Source organism: Onychostoma macrolepis, chromosome 25 (assembly GCF_012432095.1).
Source record: "Onychostoma macrolepis isolate SWU-2019 chromosome 25, ASM1243209v1, whole genome shotgun sequence".
Classification (NCBI taxonomy): domain Eukaryota; kingdom Metazoa; phylum Chordata; class Actinopteri; order Cypriniformes; family Cyprinidae; genus Onychostoma; species Onychostoma macrolepis.
The window spans coordinates 5,121,217-5,138,229 of NC_081179.1; the positions used below are offsets into that span (position 1 = coordinate 5,121,217).

General features: G+C 39.8%; 1 protein-coding gene and 1 pseudogene across 8 annotated transcripts; one reads left to right on the forward strand and one right to left on the reverse strand.

Moving 5' to 3' along the window:
• Positions 1-104: 104 nt before the first annotated feature.
• LOC131534842 (von Willebrand factor A domain-containing protein 5A-like) lies at positions 105-11,635 on the reverse strand. Of its 8 annotated transcripts, XR_009269440.1 has the most exons (13): positions 9,120-9,382; positions 8,545-8,735; positions 7,255-7,334; positions 7,066-7,180; positions 6,821-6,979; positions 6,624-6,727; positions 6,323-6,540; positions 6,188-6,220; positions 4,558-4,760; positions 1,594-2,117; positions 1,358-1,446; positions 513-1,269; positions 105-440 (listed from the first exon to the last, which is right to left on the reverse strand). XR_009269440.1 is itself a non-coding variant. In XM_058767911.1 (11 exons), exons 4-11 carry the CDS (start codon positions 7,126-7,128, stop codon positions 2,118-2,120), a joined length of 1,041 nt encoding a protein of 346 aa, XP_058623894.1. In that variant the 5' UTR covers positions 7,129-7,180; positions 7,255-7,334; positions 8,545-8,735; positions 11,520-11,635; the 3' UTR covers positions 1,975-2,117. The 8 variants fall into 8 exon arrangements, 6 of the variants coding, with proteins under 6 accessions (XP_058623897.1, XP_058623894.1, XP_058623892.1 ...); XR_009269439.1 differs by having other exon boundaries at positions 105-1,269; XM_058767911.1 differs by lacking the exons at positions 105-440; positions 513-1,269; positions 1,358-1,446; positions 9,120-9,382 and adding exons at positions 2,575-2,797; positions 11,520-11,635 and having other exon boundaries at positions 1,975-2,155.
• Positions 10,260-13,228, forward strand: LOC131534997 (serine/threonine-protein kinase pim-1-like; annotated as a pseudogene).
• The last annotated feature ends 3,785 nt before the right edge of the window (positions 13,229-17,013 follow it).

Sequence of the window (17,013 nt, forward strand, 5' to 3'; positions counted from 1 at the left end):
GTTATGTTCAAACACAAACTTGTTAAAGTTGAACTTTATGTAAATTAGAACAGCAACACAATGCTGAGACTGTTATTAAAGTAAAAAATAAGAATCTAAGGCCATAAAGCTTCTTCTGAAGCCATATGTTTCACTTACAGTGTTTGAATTTCTTATCATGATGTTCCTACATTTCATTTCAACACACTTCATTTCGATAAAGTATGCTAGCTTTTAAAATTAAAATGGGCTTCTACAACAGCTATTGATATAACCAGGACAAATCAATAAAGAAGAACGTCTTTGTCTTACCATCTTTTAAGGGTTTTACATATGAATATATTTAAAGGAATACAACTTTGTGATATTTCATATCATATTCTCTCTATTCCGTGATGGTTCATGAGTGAGCAGCATCTGGGGGTTCAATCTCAATGAGGTACGAAGTCAAAAGGCACTTCCTGTAAATAAGTTCAATTAAAACAGTTTCTCTTTTCTACTTAGCTGTATTTTCTCTTCTAGCTTCTACTTACCTCAGACTGAAATTTGGCATTGTGGTTCTGTGAGTATTGTTGAGATTTTTATGATAAATAGTTTGTGATGTTCCCCATTTGTGAACTGCTTTGGATTGAAGCCTCTGCTAAATGACTAAATGAAAACCTTAATTTCAAGTTTTGTTCTTTATTTCAGATTTAGAGCTTGTAGAGCTGGGACAGACGATTTCTAGCATTTGAGCCCTGAGCCCTTGGGTCTGGACAGACACGGCAGCGAGCCTGGAGACCAAGGTCGCTCAGAGTGGTATCTCTGGGACTGAGATGGTCTTGGGTCTGTGAATCATTGGGCGAGCCATGACCAGGACAGATGGTTTTGAGAGAGAGAGAGATCTCTGGACAGCCATGACAAGAACCTCTGAACTGGCAGGAATCTCTTTAGTAGCTGTGGCTTGCTTGATGACAGAGAATGGGAGCTCTTCATTGTAGAGATGAAGACTGAGAGCTCTGGTATTTGGACAGCGGAGGCAGGATCCTCAGGAATGGAGTGGCCATGATGGGACAAACAAAAAGGGGCAACCAAGAGAAGTATGTACATACAATATGTACACATCCCTCCGGAAGCAGTACCACCAGATGCAAATACTGCTTCCTCAAGCCAAGGCGCAAGACGCTACACAAGGCTTGCTCGCCCCGTAAGACGCAAAGGCGAGAGAAGGGATGGAAGCGTCTCCCACTGCAGCCCGCAAGACGCAAAGCTGCATGAGAGACGCCAACTGGAGTGGTCCTATAAGACGACCTGAAACAAAACAGAAAAAGAACAGGTTTGACCTTTTGGATCCTTCCCATGAGCTATTGATTCTTTTAGCTGATCTTAGGTTCACTACCTTAAACCAGTTGTGGGACATGATTTACTCCAGACCAAGTCTCCGGATTGGCTTCACATGGAGGAGAACCCCGAGGAGGTCACAGCATTCTGTGCAGGAAGACGGGAAATACATTATTTTATTACCTTACACTTCACAGCTGCTCTATTTGATCATGTTATTCTAAGCTGTAAGATATTTGTACGATTCTGAAGTATTCTTTTATTATTTTTTTTTTTGTGTGATGAAGATCTCACCTTTTGACAGGCCGGGTTTGGACCACTGCTTGTACTGCAGCAGGAACAGGTCATAGTCACTATGCGTCAACAATGTGAACATCACTATCCCTAGTGACCAGACCGTCGCCGGCCAGCCATCGTACTCTCCCCTGCTGTAGTACTCTGGAGGGGAGTACGCTGCTGTGCCTGGAGGAGAGCGGAGTTTGTGTGAAGTCAATCAGCTTGACTTCGGATGTCTCCCTGTTTATCAGAAGGTTCTCCAGTTTGACGTCACGGTGGAACACTCTGCAGAGGCAGCACATGTGTGAAGCGTGAGCCGCCTGCCACATGATCTTCTATGTTGTTTCTTCATCAACGCTTCCACCGTGACGCCTGATGAACTCCACCAGATTCTCACAGGGAGAGGGACATTCCAGGACCATGACAAAGTGGTCAGGGTGGTCCGTCCAGTCCAGCAGCCTGATGATCTCTGGCACTCTGTGACCTTTGTTCGCCAGGATGGTGAGGGCGATCTCTTTCAGAAGGGGGTTTGGATGATCAGGCTAGAAGACAGACAGTGCAATTGAATTCTGCAGATACCCTGTAAATAGTGAAATAAAATCCCTTCCTTCATATTTGTTGATATTTGTGTATTGAAAATATTTTTGATTGACATTTAAACTCCTATCTGATTTTCAATATTTAAAAAAATTAAAAATAAAAATTAAAAAAAAGGTAATTTTTTAATTCGGGCTAGTTAAATTAATTTTCGGGCTACCAAAATCTGAAGAGCACCTGCCCGAAGGGCTACCAGGGATTTTGAAATTTTGCGAGCCCTGGTACATAAAGTCATTTAACAGTAATGTTTTTAATCTGTCATGGAATAAATATTTTATCATGCCTGTATGCACTGTTGTGAATTTTAGATACTGTGTGTGAGGGTACTGATAGTTTTACATGGTCAAAGTAGAACTCTAGTTAAAAAAAAACGTGTTCTCATAAGATGGTTGTGTCATGTACCATCACTACTTCTTCCTGCCCATGCCACCTTCCTCTTCTCTCCCTCATCCTGCTGCTGCTCCTCCTCTTCCTGACCTGAGCTGCTCTCTGGAGACTGTTTTTTGGCAGCTCTGAAGAAAGAGCGCAACCTCCACCACCACTTCTTGCTCTTTCTTTTCTCCTTCACTCTCTTTGCCTCCTTCCTCTCCTTCACCTCCTCCTCCTCTCTCCCGTCTAAGGGCGTCTATTCAACGTGTAATATTTTCGGATTTGATTGCATTCTGTTGGAATCTGAAGGTGTAAAACTCCATTTCGCGTGCAAAATTAGGAAAAGTAATTAAAGGGATACAATAAAACTATTTTAACGTACATGATTATCTTAAATGGAAGAATCAGTCATATTTAGAAGCTGCATAGAAAATTCGTTTTCGCTCCTACACTAAACTTAATATTCATGAGCCAAACCTCAGTTTAAATATTGTGACGCGTGAGAACACAACACAGATCACGGTCTCTTTACTGATGCTGCTGCGCGCGGAGAGTTCACCACAGAACCCGTCTCTTCCTCAAACTCTAGAAACTCTGCAACATAGATTTGCTCGTTAAATGAGTCTGTCTGTGAATATTTGAAGCAGAGTTAAAGGCAGTAGTGTTTGATTTTCACTTTCCTTCACTTCTGAAGTAGCTCTTCTAGTCATTTCCTCAAACAGCGCGAGAATGATGAACTGCGGTCTTCTCTCAGAGAAAAATGTGCCAGGTATGAGTTCACCTGTTTACTTTTACTGTTTCCTAAATTAAAACTTGAGGAGCTGAGGTGTTTCTATACAGGCAAGTTAGTCGCGAGGGCTTTATCTAATTATTACTGTAATTAAGGTGGATTTTAACCGAAAGGATATTTTTCCTATTGAGAAATGTATTTTTTATAAATGTCATTTGGAGCAAGATGTCACATTTCCCGTTCTCTTTTGTTCACAAAACTTTAATTATATATCTATACGTTCATGTTTGTATGATAATGTAAGTGTTTTTTTTTATCAAAGCTGTGTGAGATGTATTTGTAATGTTGTTCTGCTGCTCAAAAAACATTTATTATTATTATTATTATTGTTGAAAACAGCCCAGTAGAATTTTTTCAGGTTTCTTTGATGAATAGAAAGTTCAGAAAAACAGCATTTATCTGAAATAGAAATCTTTTGCAACATTATAAATGTCTTTTATCATCACTTTTGATCAATTTAAATCACCCTTGCTTAATAAAAGTATTCATTTCTATAATCCCCCCCCCCCAAAAAAAATAAATAATAACTAATTATACTGACTCCTAGCTTTTGAATGGTGTAGTATATAATGTTACAAAAGCTTTTTATTTCAGATAAATGCTAATCTTTTGATTTTTCTATTCATTAAAAGAATCCTGAAACAATTTTACTCAACTGTTTTAAATATTGATGATAATAATAATAAAATATTTCGTCAGCTCGTTGTCTGTGTCCTCTCTGCTCTGCGATGTTTTTCACTCCGTAAGAAAATAAACGAGTGGTGCTGGAAATGGACAAGACGAAGCGCAATGTGGAACACCAGACACGTCGCATCCTTGAGTTCGAGGCTAAACACTTATTTCAGTATGATTAAACAAAGAAAATGAAATAGTAGAATATTAATTATTGGGGTGGCACCCAGGGTGGCCGATCAGATGTCAGGGGTGTCCAGTGCCACCCTGGACATCCCTCTGGCTCCGCCACTGATCAAGAGATGTTTGAGCAAATAGCTTCAGTTCTTTGATGCACACTGATGATTTGAGAGAGAGAGAGTGTGTGTGTGTGTGTGTGTGTGTGCGCATTTCAGTGGCGATCTGTCTCAGTGTGTGTGTGAGGGGAATGTCCTGCTCGGTTGTCAGGTGACCAAAGAGACTCTGGGAATCTGAAGAAGTCAGTGTTTTGTTAAATGGTGATGTGTAGCATGAATATCTAAATAAATGTTCTGTGGGTTTGTATCTGGACTCACGGTTTCTCTGTCCTGCACCTCTGCCACAATCTCCTGCTCTCCGATCTTGGCACTGAAGTGGCAGACAGCAGCATCAGCAGGCAGAGGGAGGACGAACAAGGCCTCCAGGGGGCGCTCTTCCTCATTCACATACTGCAGAGTGGAGGAGACTGTGGCTACATGATCCTGAACCAGAACCTCCACTGAGATGCTCTTCAGAGGCACTGAGTCACACAAACCAACACAACAACATCACAAACAAAGCAGAACAACTAACAAATACAGAAGAAAACATCATAAATATATCTCATATCCACAAGTTTCCTACTTGTGTCAAAAGTGGGATCGTCTTCCGGTTCGAAGTAAACAAGCGGGACTGTCTGAGTTTTTCTGCATCTGAAGAGCGTCAGCGCCGCGGATCATTTCACATAGTTACCAGCTAATATAAACATTAAAGACTTGTAGAATAATTTTAGCTCAAAACACACTTTCAGACTGCAGCGGGTGTTTGAAATAACTTCTGTGTGAGATCCGATGTAGATTATCAACAAAGCAGAAATATGCAATGCAAAAGACTATGCACATATTACCATGGTAAACATAGTAAATACGACCGCCTGAAAAATCAGACAAGTGATGTTTTTTTTTATTTTCATATTTTGTGAGTGTTTTGTCAGATTTGGTGTTTCTGATTCGTCAGAAGACCAAATAATTTTTTGTCTTTCCAAGATCTAATCATTTATATGGAAATTGAATTGAAAGTATTTTAAATCAGATTTAAAAACTAAAACTGTTTTAAATAAAACTGCTTTCAGTTTTTCTTTGTCTATCTGTGATTACTGTTGGACTGGGCTTCAATCACTGAGGATACTTTAATAATGTACTAATTATGTTTATACACAAATTGGTTATGAAAAATAGTCACAAATTGCATTCTTTTACCAGAAAGATGTGTGTATAACATTTCAAGACTCGAAAATTTTAAAAGAGCTTCAATAAAAAACTTCTAATGTCTGAATTCTGTTACTCAAGCAAGAATAAAACTATGGAAGATGCCTGGAAGGTTTCCGGTGGGAATTCCACTTTGCTCAAAAGTCTGCGAGGCATTTCTGAATATAACCTAATTAATATTCATGAGCCAAACTTTAGCCTCAGTTTAGTTAACCTTTCATTGGTAAGGCCAGGACACATTAAGCCAACACTGCACAGACTACAGCTGACTACAAACTTGCATATTATGCAAGTAAACAATTAAACAAAGCAGCGCTTTCGTACCATTTTGGAGTTATGTTGATGAGTTTCTTCATTTTAAACGGCTCATGTTGTTGTGAAAATATTCAGTCATCTTGATTTACTGGCTTGTTTTCATCACCTTTGCTTTAATTCTTGTGCACTGACTCGTTTGCTAAACTGCTGCTCATCCAATCAGATTTCTCACTCTCACAGATGGCTCTGATGCTGATTCAACAAGCTGAATCGGGCAAACTGCTGCCGATGTGAGGCTGATGAGAGCAGACGTGTAGAACACAAACAAACTAGCCTGACAGATGCTCACCAACGGCCCGACAGCTGACTAAGTGACTATTGGCTTGGTGTGTCCCGGCCTGTAGTTTGTATCATTATACAAATAATAGACAGTTGTTTGTCTTACATGCTTCCATCAGGCAACATGCCTCATACGAATCTGAAAAACATTTGTTTTAACATCTTGAGGTGAACACATGTAAACATCAAATAGTCAACTGACACTAAAAAAGATGTATACACACACAATGCTTGCACTAACCGTATGTCGGCACTCTTCTCTGCAGCAGGGGTCCTTTCACAGTCTGTCTGCTGTCTTTATTCACAGCAATGAAGGCTGTATGAACACTGCTCACTCCTGCCTGAACACTGAGCTCCACAATCCTGCTCCTGATGCCCTCAACACCTGCAGCACCGGACCTCTCCTCCTGCTCCAGAGAACGGATCAGGGTCCGAGCCGCCAGCCGGTGAATGGACAACCTGCAAAAACATGGAGGAAATGTGTTGAATTCGAAAAACAAACAGTTGATGTCACTCCAATTCAATGTGTTTCTATGTGTTACCCTGTTTCTTCAGTTGGTTTGAGGCAGAAGTGGAGCTGGTTTGTTACTGGTTGATCTTTAAGACTGTATTTGACTGACACTGTTCCCTCAGAGCCTCCTGAACTCTATGAGAGAGAAAAAAGGCAGATTTTTATGATCTAAATGAAAGACACTGGTCTTTAATTGTCATTAAAGAAACACATGCTACATTATCTCACCTCTCCTTTAAGTTGGGCATAAATGAGTGTCCTTTGACCCTGGAAGAGCACACTGATGGGTGGAGACAGTGTGTCAACAGTAACACCGTCTGGAAGGATCCAATCCACAGAGATATTAACCACAGCGGGCTGCAGCGCAAACCTGAGCGACTGCATCACCTGATATAGTTTGAAGAGAAAGAGAAACCATTGAGACATTTGACCAGGAAACATTTGTGTCTGTGAAATCCAGTGGAGAGCTTTACTTTGGGCTGCATACGGTCGCTGTCTGTGATGAACTGAGCGTGACCAGATCCCTCCCTGGCCATTCCTGTGATGAGGGCGGCACTCGCACCCTCACCAATCCCGAATGAGAAACACCTGAAGACACAATAAACTCTGTTACTGTTAGTGATGAAGATATGAATGATGGACAGATCAAACCCACCCTTTACCTGTGAGAGTGAGCGTGACTTTTCACCAGATCCAGCACCTCTTTAGTGTTTCCCACCTCTCCATCAGTGAAGATGAACAGCTGAAGAGAACGCAATAGTTTATATCAGACATAAATAAATAAAGTTTTGGTACCCTTGTGGCATAAAGCCTGTAATCATGAAAATACACACAAAATTTGTTTTTTAAAAACATACAACCCCTTACAGACACATTAGAGATTGCTATTGGCTAGTGAATTGTTTATTAATAATATATACACATTTTTAAATATCGTTATCAGATGATACACTTTTCTGTTTGGCCAATAATTGTCAGAAGAACACCAGGAACAAAGGAGCTCCCACTCTCAGTCTTCATTAGTTTACTGTCTAATAAATTATTTGACAGAACTGTTAAAAAAGAAAGTAAAAACTATGTAAAAGTATTAGTATAAATGCATGTATTCTGTCTGTCCATGTGAACTGAATGTCAACAGGACAGTTCTGCTATCAATGGACACTCAAAGCGACAAACTAATTTGTGCTACATTTAGTTGGCCACTTTGTCATATTCATGTCACATTCACTGTGTTATGCATGCAAAATTGCCGTTACTTGGTCTTTATTTGAGAAAACATTATTACCAGTGAGTACAGATTTACCAGATAACACAATTTACAGAATGCACTGCTGGTTACTTCTTTTTTATTAATGATTTTGACTATTTTTTTATTTGTGAAAAATATTATAATAGCATACACATTTATAAAAGCATACACATTTTATTGCAGCAATTATTATGCATGTGTTATGAATGTGTTATTTATTATCTTTCTATAGGCTGTTGAACACCCTGTTCATCCCGGCTCACACTGTGCGATTTTGGCCACAATTTGGTCGTCTGAGACAAATTTTGAAAATCCTAAAAGATTCCTATAATCCTAGGCTAAAATCTGTAGTCTTTGATCACTGGTTTGACATGTTCTCCGACAGCCGATTAATGGCTGTTGCGATCAAATTTCACCTCCGACGAAATTCTGGCAGTGTCAGAAGATTTGGCGCACAGTCCTGCAGTGTGACTTCTCCTACGACGAACGTCAAACTGTCTCCGTTTTTCAAGACAAGCTATGAGCAGAATTAATTATTCTATCAGCCATAAACTCCGGCGCTCCCGTCCTCTGCTCACGGCATTCATCTGATATGTTGCTGATAAGTCTATATAAACACTGTTTGCGCTGCTGTTTTCATGTGGGTGTGTGGAGCTGCATACACTATTCTTCTTAAATACGCCGGTATTGCCGCCGTTCATACTTTTCATGATAGCCAACATTTCGGCTCTCCGATCTTGGCACTGAAGTGGCAGACAGCAGCATCAGCAGGCAGAGGGAGGACGAACAAGGCCTCCAGGGGGCGCTCTTCCTCATTCACATACTGCAGAGTGGAGGAGACTGTGGCTACATGATCCTGAACCAGAACCTCCACTGAGATGCTCTTCAGAGGCACTGAGTCACACAAACCAACACAACAACATCACAAACACAGCAGAACAACACCACAAATACAGAAGAAAACATCACAAATATATCTCATACAACTTTTTATTAGACTCTCTACATTATCATAAGAACATAAACGTATTATATTTAGACTATAATTAAAGTTTTGTAAAGGAGAACAGGACATGTGACAACTTGCTTCATGTGACATTTATGAAAAATACACTTCCAAATAGGAAGAACATCCTTTCGTTTAAAATCCACCTTAATTACAGTAACACTGAAATAATTTGCGACCAACTTGTCTGTGTGTTAACATCTCGGGTCTACACATATGGAAAAATAATAAACATTTAGGAAACAAAGTAAACAAATGAACTCATAACTTACCGGGTAACGCTAGGGCCTACATTTTCCTCAGAGAGAAGACCGCGCTCCGTTGAAGGAAATGACTAGAAGACCTAACTTACTTCAAAAGTGAAAATAAGAAAAACTGCTGCCTTTGAATCTGTGTCAAATCGTCAAAGAAAGACTAATTTAATGAGCAAATCAATGTTTGAGAGAGACAGAGACGATTTCTGTCGTTAAACTCCGCCGCAGCATCAGAAACCGTTAACTCTGCGTTGTTCTGACGCGTCACGCGATTTAAATTAAGGCTCATGAATATTAAGTTCGTGTAAGAGCGAATAATGCTAAGATTTTTAAACCAAACTAATTTTCTATGCAGCTTCTAAGTATATAGCAGATTCTTCCATTAACGATAATCATTTACGTTAAAAATGTTTTATTGTATTGTTAATTACTTTTTCCTAATTTAATATCTTTTGCGCGCGAAATGAAGGTTAGATTCCAACAGACTGCAATCAAATCTGAACATTAGACACCCTCTACTGGAGAAACTAACAACATCACAAATACACTGACAGCTAAACAAAGATATGAAGACATATGAGATTTTGCGTTTTCATACAGATCCCAAACAATATTTCGATACTTAAACAATATAGGAATATCACTGCATTAGATAAGTTACCAAACTAAAAGTCATTGGCATTCATTAGTCTTTTATACCAAATATAGACAAAAATATTAACAAGCACTAGCCTACTATCAACAATGAAATCGTACAGCAACAATTTATTTTCTTTTGTTTAACATATTAGCAAAATGTATTGCAAATTTGCCTTTATTTTAAAATTTTAAACCTATTTTTAAGCATTAATAATAGGCTACACATTTGTTTAAAATCCTATAGGCTTACACATACATTATAAATACATTTGAATAAAAAAAATAATTTAATACATTTTTAATGTATTTATTTTCAATCATGTTTTATTGATGGGGCTGAACGGGAATCATTAAGAAAGTTCTGAGGCGCTCAAAGCCTTATGACGCCATACAGAGCGCGTTCGAATAGAACTCTCGGAGTATATAAAGCGCGGGACATTCTTACATTCTTTGTGGGTTTGTTGTAGTGGTCAGTGAGTTTTCACAGCGATGGGACAGCGAGGTACTAAAGTGAGTCCGATGACGGTTGGCGAGGTGTACGATCAACATCTTAGTACACCCCCAAAACCCATCACCAACACGGCGGTTCAACACCCTCATCCCCGCGATGAGACCCCTGCTGGTGCTGGAGGAGGAGGAGGAGGAGGAGGAGGAGGAGGAGGAGGAGGAGAGGAAGGAGGAGGAGGAGGAGGAGGAGGAGAGGAAGGAGGAGGAGGAGGAGGAGAGGAAGGAATAGGAGGAGGAGGAGGAGGAGAGGGAGGAGGAGGAGTAGGAGAGGGAGCAGGAGGAGGAGGAGGAGGAGGAGAGGAGGAGGAGAGGAGGAGGAGGCGAAGGAGAGGAAGGAGGCAGAGAGAGTGAAGGAGAAAAGAAAGAGCAAGAAGTGGTGGCGGAGGTTGCGCTCTTTCTTCAGAGCTGCCAAAAAACAGCCTCCAGAGAGCAGCTCAGGTCAGAGAGAGGAGGAGCAGCAGCAGGATGAGGGAGAGAAGAGGAAGGTGGCATGGGCAGGAAGAAGTAGTGATGGTACATGATACAACCATGAGAATGTCTTTTGTTTTTAAACAGCTCTACTTTGATCATATAAATACTAATACCATCAAACACAATATCAAAAATGCATCATATCAGCACATATTATATCAAAATCTACGTCAAGGCCATGATTAGATCTCTATTCCATGATATGGTAAAAACATAACTGTTACATGTCTATATGCACTAATATATGTTAAAACTATAAATATTAAGTCATTAAAATGTCTAATTACATGAAAATTAGTTTTGAATAAGTTTTAGATAGAATACTGCATGACACATCACAATTCCATGTTATTTTATCTTTTCATAGACTACATCTTCAGCCGCTACACCATTTGTGATCAGCTGGGGAAAGGTGGATTCGGCGTGGTGTATGAAGGGAGACGTTTGGATGATGATCTTAAAGTAAGTTGATATAAATAACGCATTATCAAGCCAGCAAATGTTTGTCCTGTCTTATCCTCATCCTGTATTCTTAGCCCACTTTGCGTTTCTTAAGTAAATTTTTTTGCTTTGTTCATCAGGTGGCTTTGAAATATGTTATGAAGACTCAGCAAACAGAATGTATTTTCATTGTAAGTATATTGCACTATATAAACAATATGAAACATCTCATATTACCATTAAGTTATTAACATTAGGTTAAGTCTCTATTTGGGAAACCACCTTCATGTAACCATCATAAGAACTGTCTGTCTTCTAGCCTGATCATCCAAACCCCCTTCCGAAAGAGATCGCCCTCACCATCCTGGCGAACAAAGGTCACAGAGTGCCAGAAATCATCAGGCTGCTGGACTGGACGGACCACCCTGACCACTTTGTCATGGTCCTGGAATGTCCCTCTCCCTGTGAGAATCTGGTGGAGTTCATCAGGCGTCACAGTGGAAGCGTTGATGAAGAAACAACACAGAAGATCATGTGGCAGGCGGCTCACGCTTCACACATGTGCTGCCTCCGCAGAGTGTTCCACCGTGACGTCAAACTGGAGAACCTTCTGATAAACAGGGAGACATCCGAAGTCAAGCTGATTGACTTCGGATGCGGGGACATTCTGGGGAGTTCACCGTACAAGTCGTACCATGGTATGTATGATATAATTCATTTCTTCCTAATAGATACAGAACAATCATGCTGCGTTAATGCAAACTTACACATCACACAAACTCCGCTCTCCTCCAGGCACAGCAGCGTACTCCCCTCCAGAGTACTACAGCAGGGGAGAGTACTGCGGCTGGCCGGCGACAGTCTGGTAACTAGGGATAGTGATGTTCACATTGTTGTGTGGACACTTCCCTAGTGACTATGACCTGTTCCTGCTGCAGTACAAGCAGTGGTCCAAACCCGGCCTGTCAAAAGGTGAGATCTTCATCACAAAAAAATTAATAATTCAGAATCATACAAAACATCTTACAGCTTAGAATAACATGATCAAATAGAGCAGCTGTGAAGTGTAAGGTAATAAAATAATGTATTTCCCGTCTTCCTGCACAGAATGCTGTGACCTCCTCGGGGTTCTCCTCCATGTGAAGCCAATCCGGCGACTTGGTCTGGGGCAAATCATGTCCCACAACTGGTTTAAGGTAGTGAACCAAAGATCAGCTAAAAATAATTAATTACTCATGGGAAGGAACCAAAAGGTCAAACCTGTTCTTTTTCTGTTTTGTTTCAGGTCGTCTTATAGGACCACTCCAGTTGGCGTCTCTCATGCAGCTTTGCGTCTTGTGGGCTGCAGCGGGAGACGCTTCCATCCCTTCTCTCGCCTTTGCGTCTTGCGGGGCGAGCAAGCCTTGTGTAGCGTCTTGCGCCTTGGCTTGAGGAAGCAGTATTTGCGTCTGGCGGTACTGCTTCCGGAGGGATGTGTACATATTGTATATATGTACATACTTCTTTTGGTTGCCCCTTTTTGTTTGTCCCATCATGGCCACTCCATTCCTGAGGTTCCTGCCTCCGCTGTCTAAATACCAGAACTCTCTGTCTTCACTTACACAATGAAGAGCTCCCATTCTCTGTCATCAAGCAAGCCACAGCTACTAAAGAGATTCCTGCCACTGCCAGTTTAGAGGTTCTTGTCATGGCTGTCCAGAGATCTCTCTCTCTCAAAACCATCTGTCCTGGTCATGGCTGGCCCAATGAGTCAAAGACCCAAGACCATCTCAGTCCCAGAGATACCAGTCTGAGCGACCTTGGTCTCCAGGCTCGCTGCTGTGTCTTTCCAGACCCAAGGGCTCAGGGTTCAAATGCTATAAATCGTCTGTCCCGCTGCCAGAGGTTCCTGTTATATCAGCCACAGAGGGTGCTGTCATTGGTACCCCAGTCTACAAGCTCTAAATCTGAAATAAAGAACAAAACTTGAAATTAATTTTTCATTTAGTCATTTAGCAGAGGCTTCAAACCAAAGCAGTCCACAAACGGGGAACATCACAAACTATTTATCATAGAAATCACAACAATACTCACAGAACCACAATGCCAAATTTCAGTCTGAGGTAACTAGAAGCTAGAAGAGAAAATACAGGTAAGAAAAACGAGAAATTGTTTTAATTGAACTTATTTACAGGAAGTGCCTTTTGACTTCATACCTCATTGAGATTGAACCCCCAGATGCTGCTCACTCATGAACCATCACGGAATAGAGAGAATATGATGTGAAATATCACAAAGTTGTATTCCTTTAAATATATTCATTTATAAAACCTTTAAATGATGGTAAGACAAAGATGTTCTTAGTAGCTGTTGTAGTAGCCAATTTTTATTTTAAAAGCTAGCATACTTTATCTAAATTAAGTGTATGTTGAAATGTAGGGACATCATGATGTGGAATTCAAACACTGTAAGTGAATTATGGCTTCAGAAGAAGCTTTATGGGCTATTTTATGGTGTTTGTGGCCTTAGATTCTTCTTCTTAGATTCTACTTTAATAACAGTCTCAGCATTGTGTTGCTGTTCTAATTTACATAAAGTTCAACTTTAACAAGTTTGTGTTTGAACGTAACCATTTTTAACACCCAAACAAGATTCTGTGTGAAAATATCCTCATTGATTGAAGACCGGTCCAACAGCTTCAGATAAACACTGATACACACACAAACACCCACCCACACACACACACACACACACGTTTGTTTCTGTGAAAAGTGGGGACATCCCATAGGCGTAATGGTTTTTATACTGTACAAACTGTAAGTGGTATTGCCCTACACCAACCCTACACCTAACCCTACCCCTTACAGGAAACTTTGTGCAATTTCAGATTTTCAATACACTCCATTCTGTGTGATTTAAGCATTTTGAAAAGTGGGGACATGGGGTAATATCCTGAAAAGTCACCTTCTCCTTGCAATACCTATCTGTGCGTTCACACCGCCGCTGGCGAGAGCGTCAAAATTCACACTGGCCGCCCTGCCAGCAACGCTGTAAAAAGATTTGTGGACTCTCTGACGCTGGACTGGCTCGGGCTCTCACTCATTATTTTCTCCAAGTACACTGAACAAAATTATAAACGCAACACTTTTGTTTTTACCCCCATTTTTCATGAGCTGAACTCAAAGATCTAAGACTTTTTCTATGTACACAAAAGGCCTATTTCTCTGAAATATTGTTCACAAATCTGTCTAAATCTGTGTTAGTGAGCACTTCTCCTTTGCCGAGATACTCCATCCACCTCACAGGTGTGGCATATCAAGATGCTGATTAGACAGCATGATTATTGCACATAAATGTGTGCCTTAGGCTGGCCACAATAAAAGGCCACTCTAAAAAAAGGCCACACGGGGTAAAAGGCCCACAGTATTGATACAAATACTTCAGCTAAAATAATGTTTTTTTAAATAATGTCTAAGTTAACACTTGTTCAATCACTTTGAATCACAAAGTTTGTACTATTTTCTGCTTATTTTGAAAAATAAAATAATTTTTGTTCAGTAAATATACTGTCATTAAAATATGTTAATATAAAAAATATATTTTAAAATACAGAATCAAAATCATTTTAATAATTGAAAATTCTGAAAGTATTGAAGGAGATCCAATAATAATTGAATATATATTTACAGTAGTAACAACAAATGATATTTTATTATATGATATGATTAATATTATGTTTTTAAATATGATGGTTTCATTTTAAACATGGTGATTATCTCTAATATGGACACCCAACATAATATATGATATTTAACATCTGAATCTAACCATGTTATCAACAAACGGAAAAGTCAGCCATCTATTAATTATCATGTTAATTACTGTGCCCCAAGAGCAGGGGCGCCTTTTACCCCAAATACCATACTTTTACATATTCTTTCGTTATTTAAAAACTGTTGCTTTAATTATCTTAAACAAAACTGAAAATCATAAAGAAGACCTTTGTCTCAAAATATATGCATTAATTTTAGTGATTCTCATTCGCTACTTAAATCTACAACATTTTAAAAAACATAAAATATTACACATTGGAGACATGCTCACTGAATATAAACCTAACAGACCACTCAGATCATTAGGATCGAGTCAGTTAGAAATACCAAGGGTTTACACAAAACAAGGGGAGTCTGCTTTTAGCTATTATACAGCCCGCAATTGGAACCAACTTCCAGAAGAGATCAGATGTGCTATAACATTAGCCACATTTAAATCCAGACTCAAAACTCATCTGTTTAGCTGTGCATTTGTTGAATGAGCACTGTGCTACGTCCAAACTAATTGCACTATGTATTATCACTTTCTATTCTTAAATGTTTTAAATTCTTTTTAAATCAATTTTTAAATCACTTTGTTTTTATTGTTGTAATTACTATTATTTTTAATTTCTTGTTATTATTATTTTTAATGACTGTTTCACTTCCTTTTATGTAAAGCACTTTGAATTACCACTGTGTATGAAATGTGCTATATAAATAAACTTGCCTTGCCTTGCCTTGCATGCATCTTGAAAAGAGAATGTTTTGGAAAATGCTAAGCCATGTTTTTGGCGTCTAGTGGTTCAGATGAAAATAATATCAAAGGCGCCTTTTACCCCAGGGCGCCTTTAACCCCGTTGTACCCTACATTAAAACAGTAACACAGCACAGTAACACCAGTGACATACATAAGACCTGATATACTGACCTTCACTGGTGTTATTCATAAGGAAGGTAACACCAGTGACAGTAACACCAGTGACATACATAAGACCTGATATACTGATCTTCACTGGTGTTATCCATAAGGAAGGTAACACCAGTGACAGTAACACCAGTGACATACATAAGACCTGATATACTGATCTTCACTGGTGTTATCCATAAGGAAGGTAACACCAGTGACAGTAACACCAGGGACATACATTGGACCTGACATACTGATCGTCACTGGTGTTATCCATAAGGAAGGTAACACCAGTGACAGTAACACCATAACACCAGTGACAGTAAGACCAGGGACATACATTAGACCTGATATACTGATCTTCACTGGTGTTATCTGTTATGTGGTTTATAGGTACACAATAACCTTTATAGGAGGCTCAACACAATGACCACACAGTACGTCCATTGAACCCACGGCTTTAATGATCCCCCCTCACACAAACACCAACACAAGGTTCCTACCTCGTAGTTAATCTGATACTACATCCCCCTTTCTAAACAAAGGATAATCTTGAGCAGATGGAAGAATAACATTAAGAGCATTTCTAAACTGTAACAGAAGGCTCTTTCGATTACTTCTTATACTGCAATATATATCCAATGATTAAATATAATCATTAAAATGTGATCAAGATCAGTAACAGTAATAACACACAATTATAATTCTCAACTTTTACCATACTGTTCAGCTATGATGCACTTTGAACATGTGCTTCTGTAAACACTTAATCAACAACATAAATTGGCGACAATCAACTACTCCTTGCCCTCCCCCATAACTCAGGTGCCATTCCTAAGAACAAACAAAGTCTTTCAAGTAAGATGGAGGATTCCTTATTCGGGCTGGGAAACGTCTCTCACACGCTGGAGTCTGCCGACTGGCTACACTCTGTATTCCTGGTGTGGCAGGAGTGTTTGTGGCGTCAGGAACCGTGCTCTCTGGTGCTGGCTCAGTTGAGTTGGCAGGTTCTCCAGGAGCCACAGGGGTTGGCGAAAGATGGTATCTGTTTCTTCGCAGAGTGCCCCCAGGCGTCTCAATGATGTATGACCTTGGTGTCCCGGCAGTAGACACCACAGTGCCTCTGTCCACTGTATCTTTGACCCACACATGA

Bases quoted from the DNA above. Each gene is read 5' to 3' on its own strand.
- LOC131534842 (XM_058767911.1), bottom strand. From the start codon at position 7,128: ATGGCCAGGGAGGGATCTGGTCACGCTCAGTTCATCACAGACAGCGAC. The intron at 6,980-7,065 runs GTAAAGCTCTCC...AAACTATATCAG, and splicing joins GCGACCGTATGCAGCCCAAA to GTGATGCAGTCGCTCAGGTT. The intron at 6,221-6,322 runs GTTAGTGCAAGC...AATGTTTTTCAG, and splicing joins GAGAAGAGTGCCGACATACG to ATTCGTATGAGGCATGTTGC.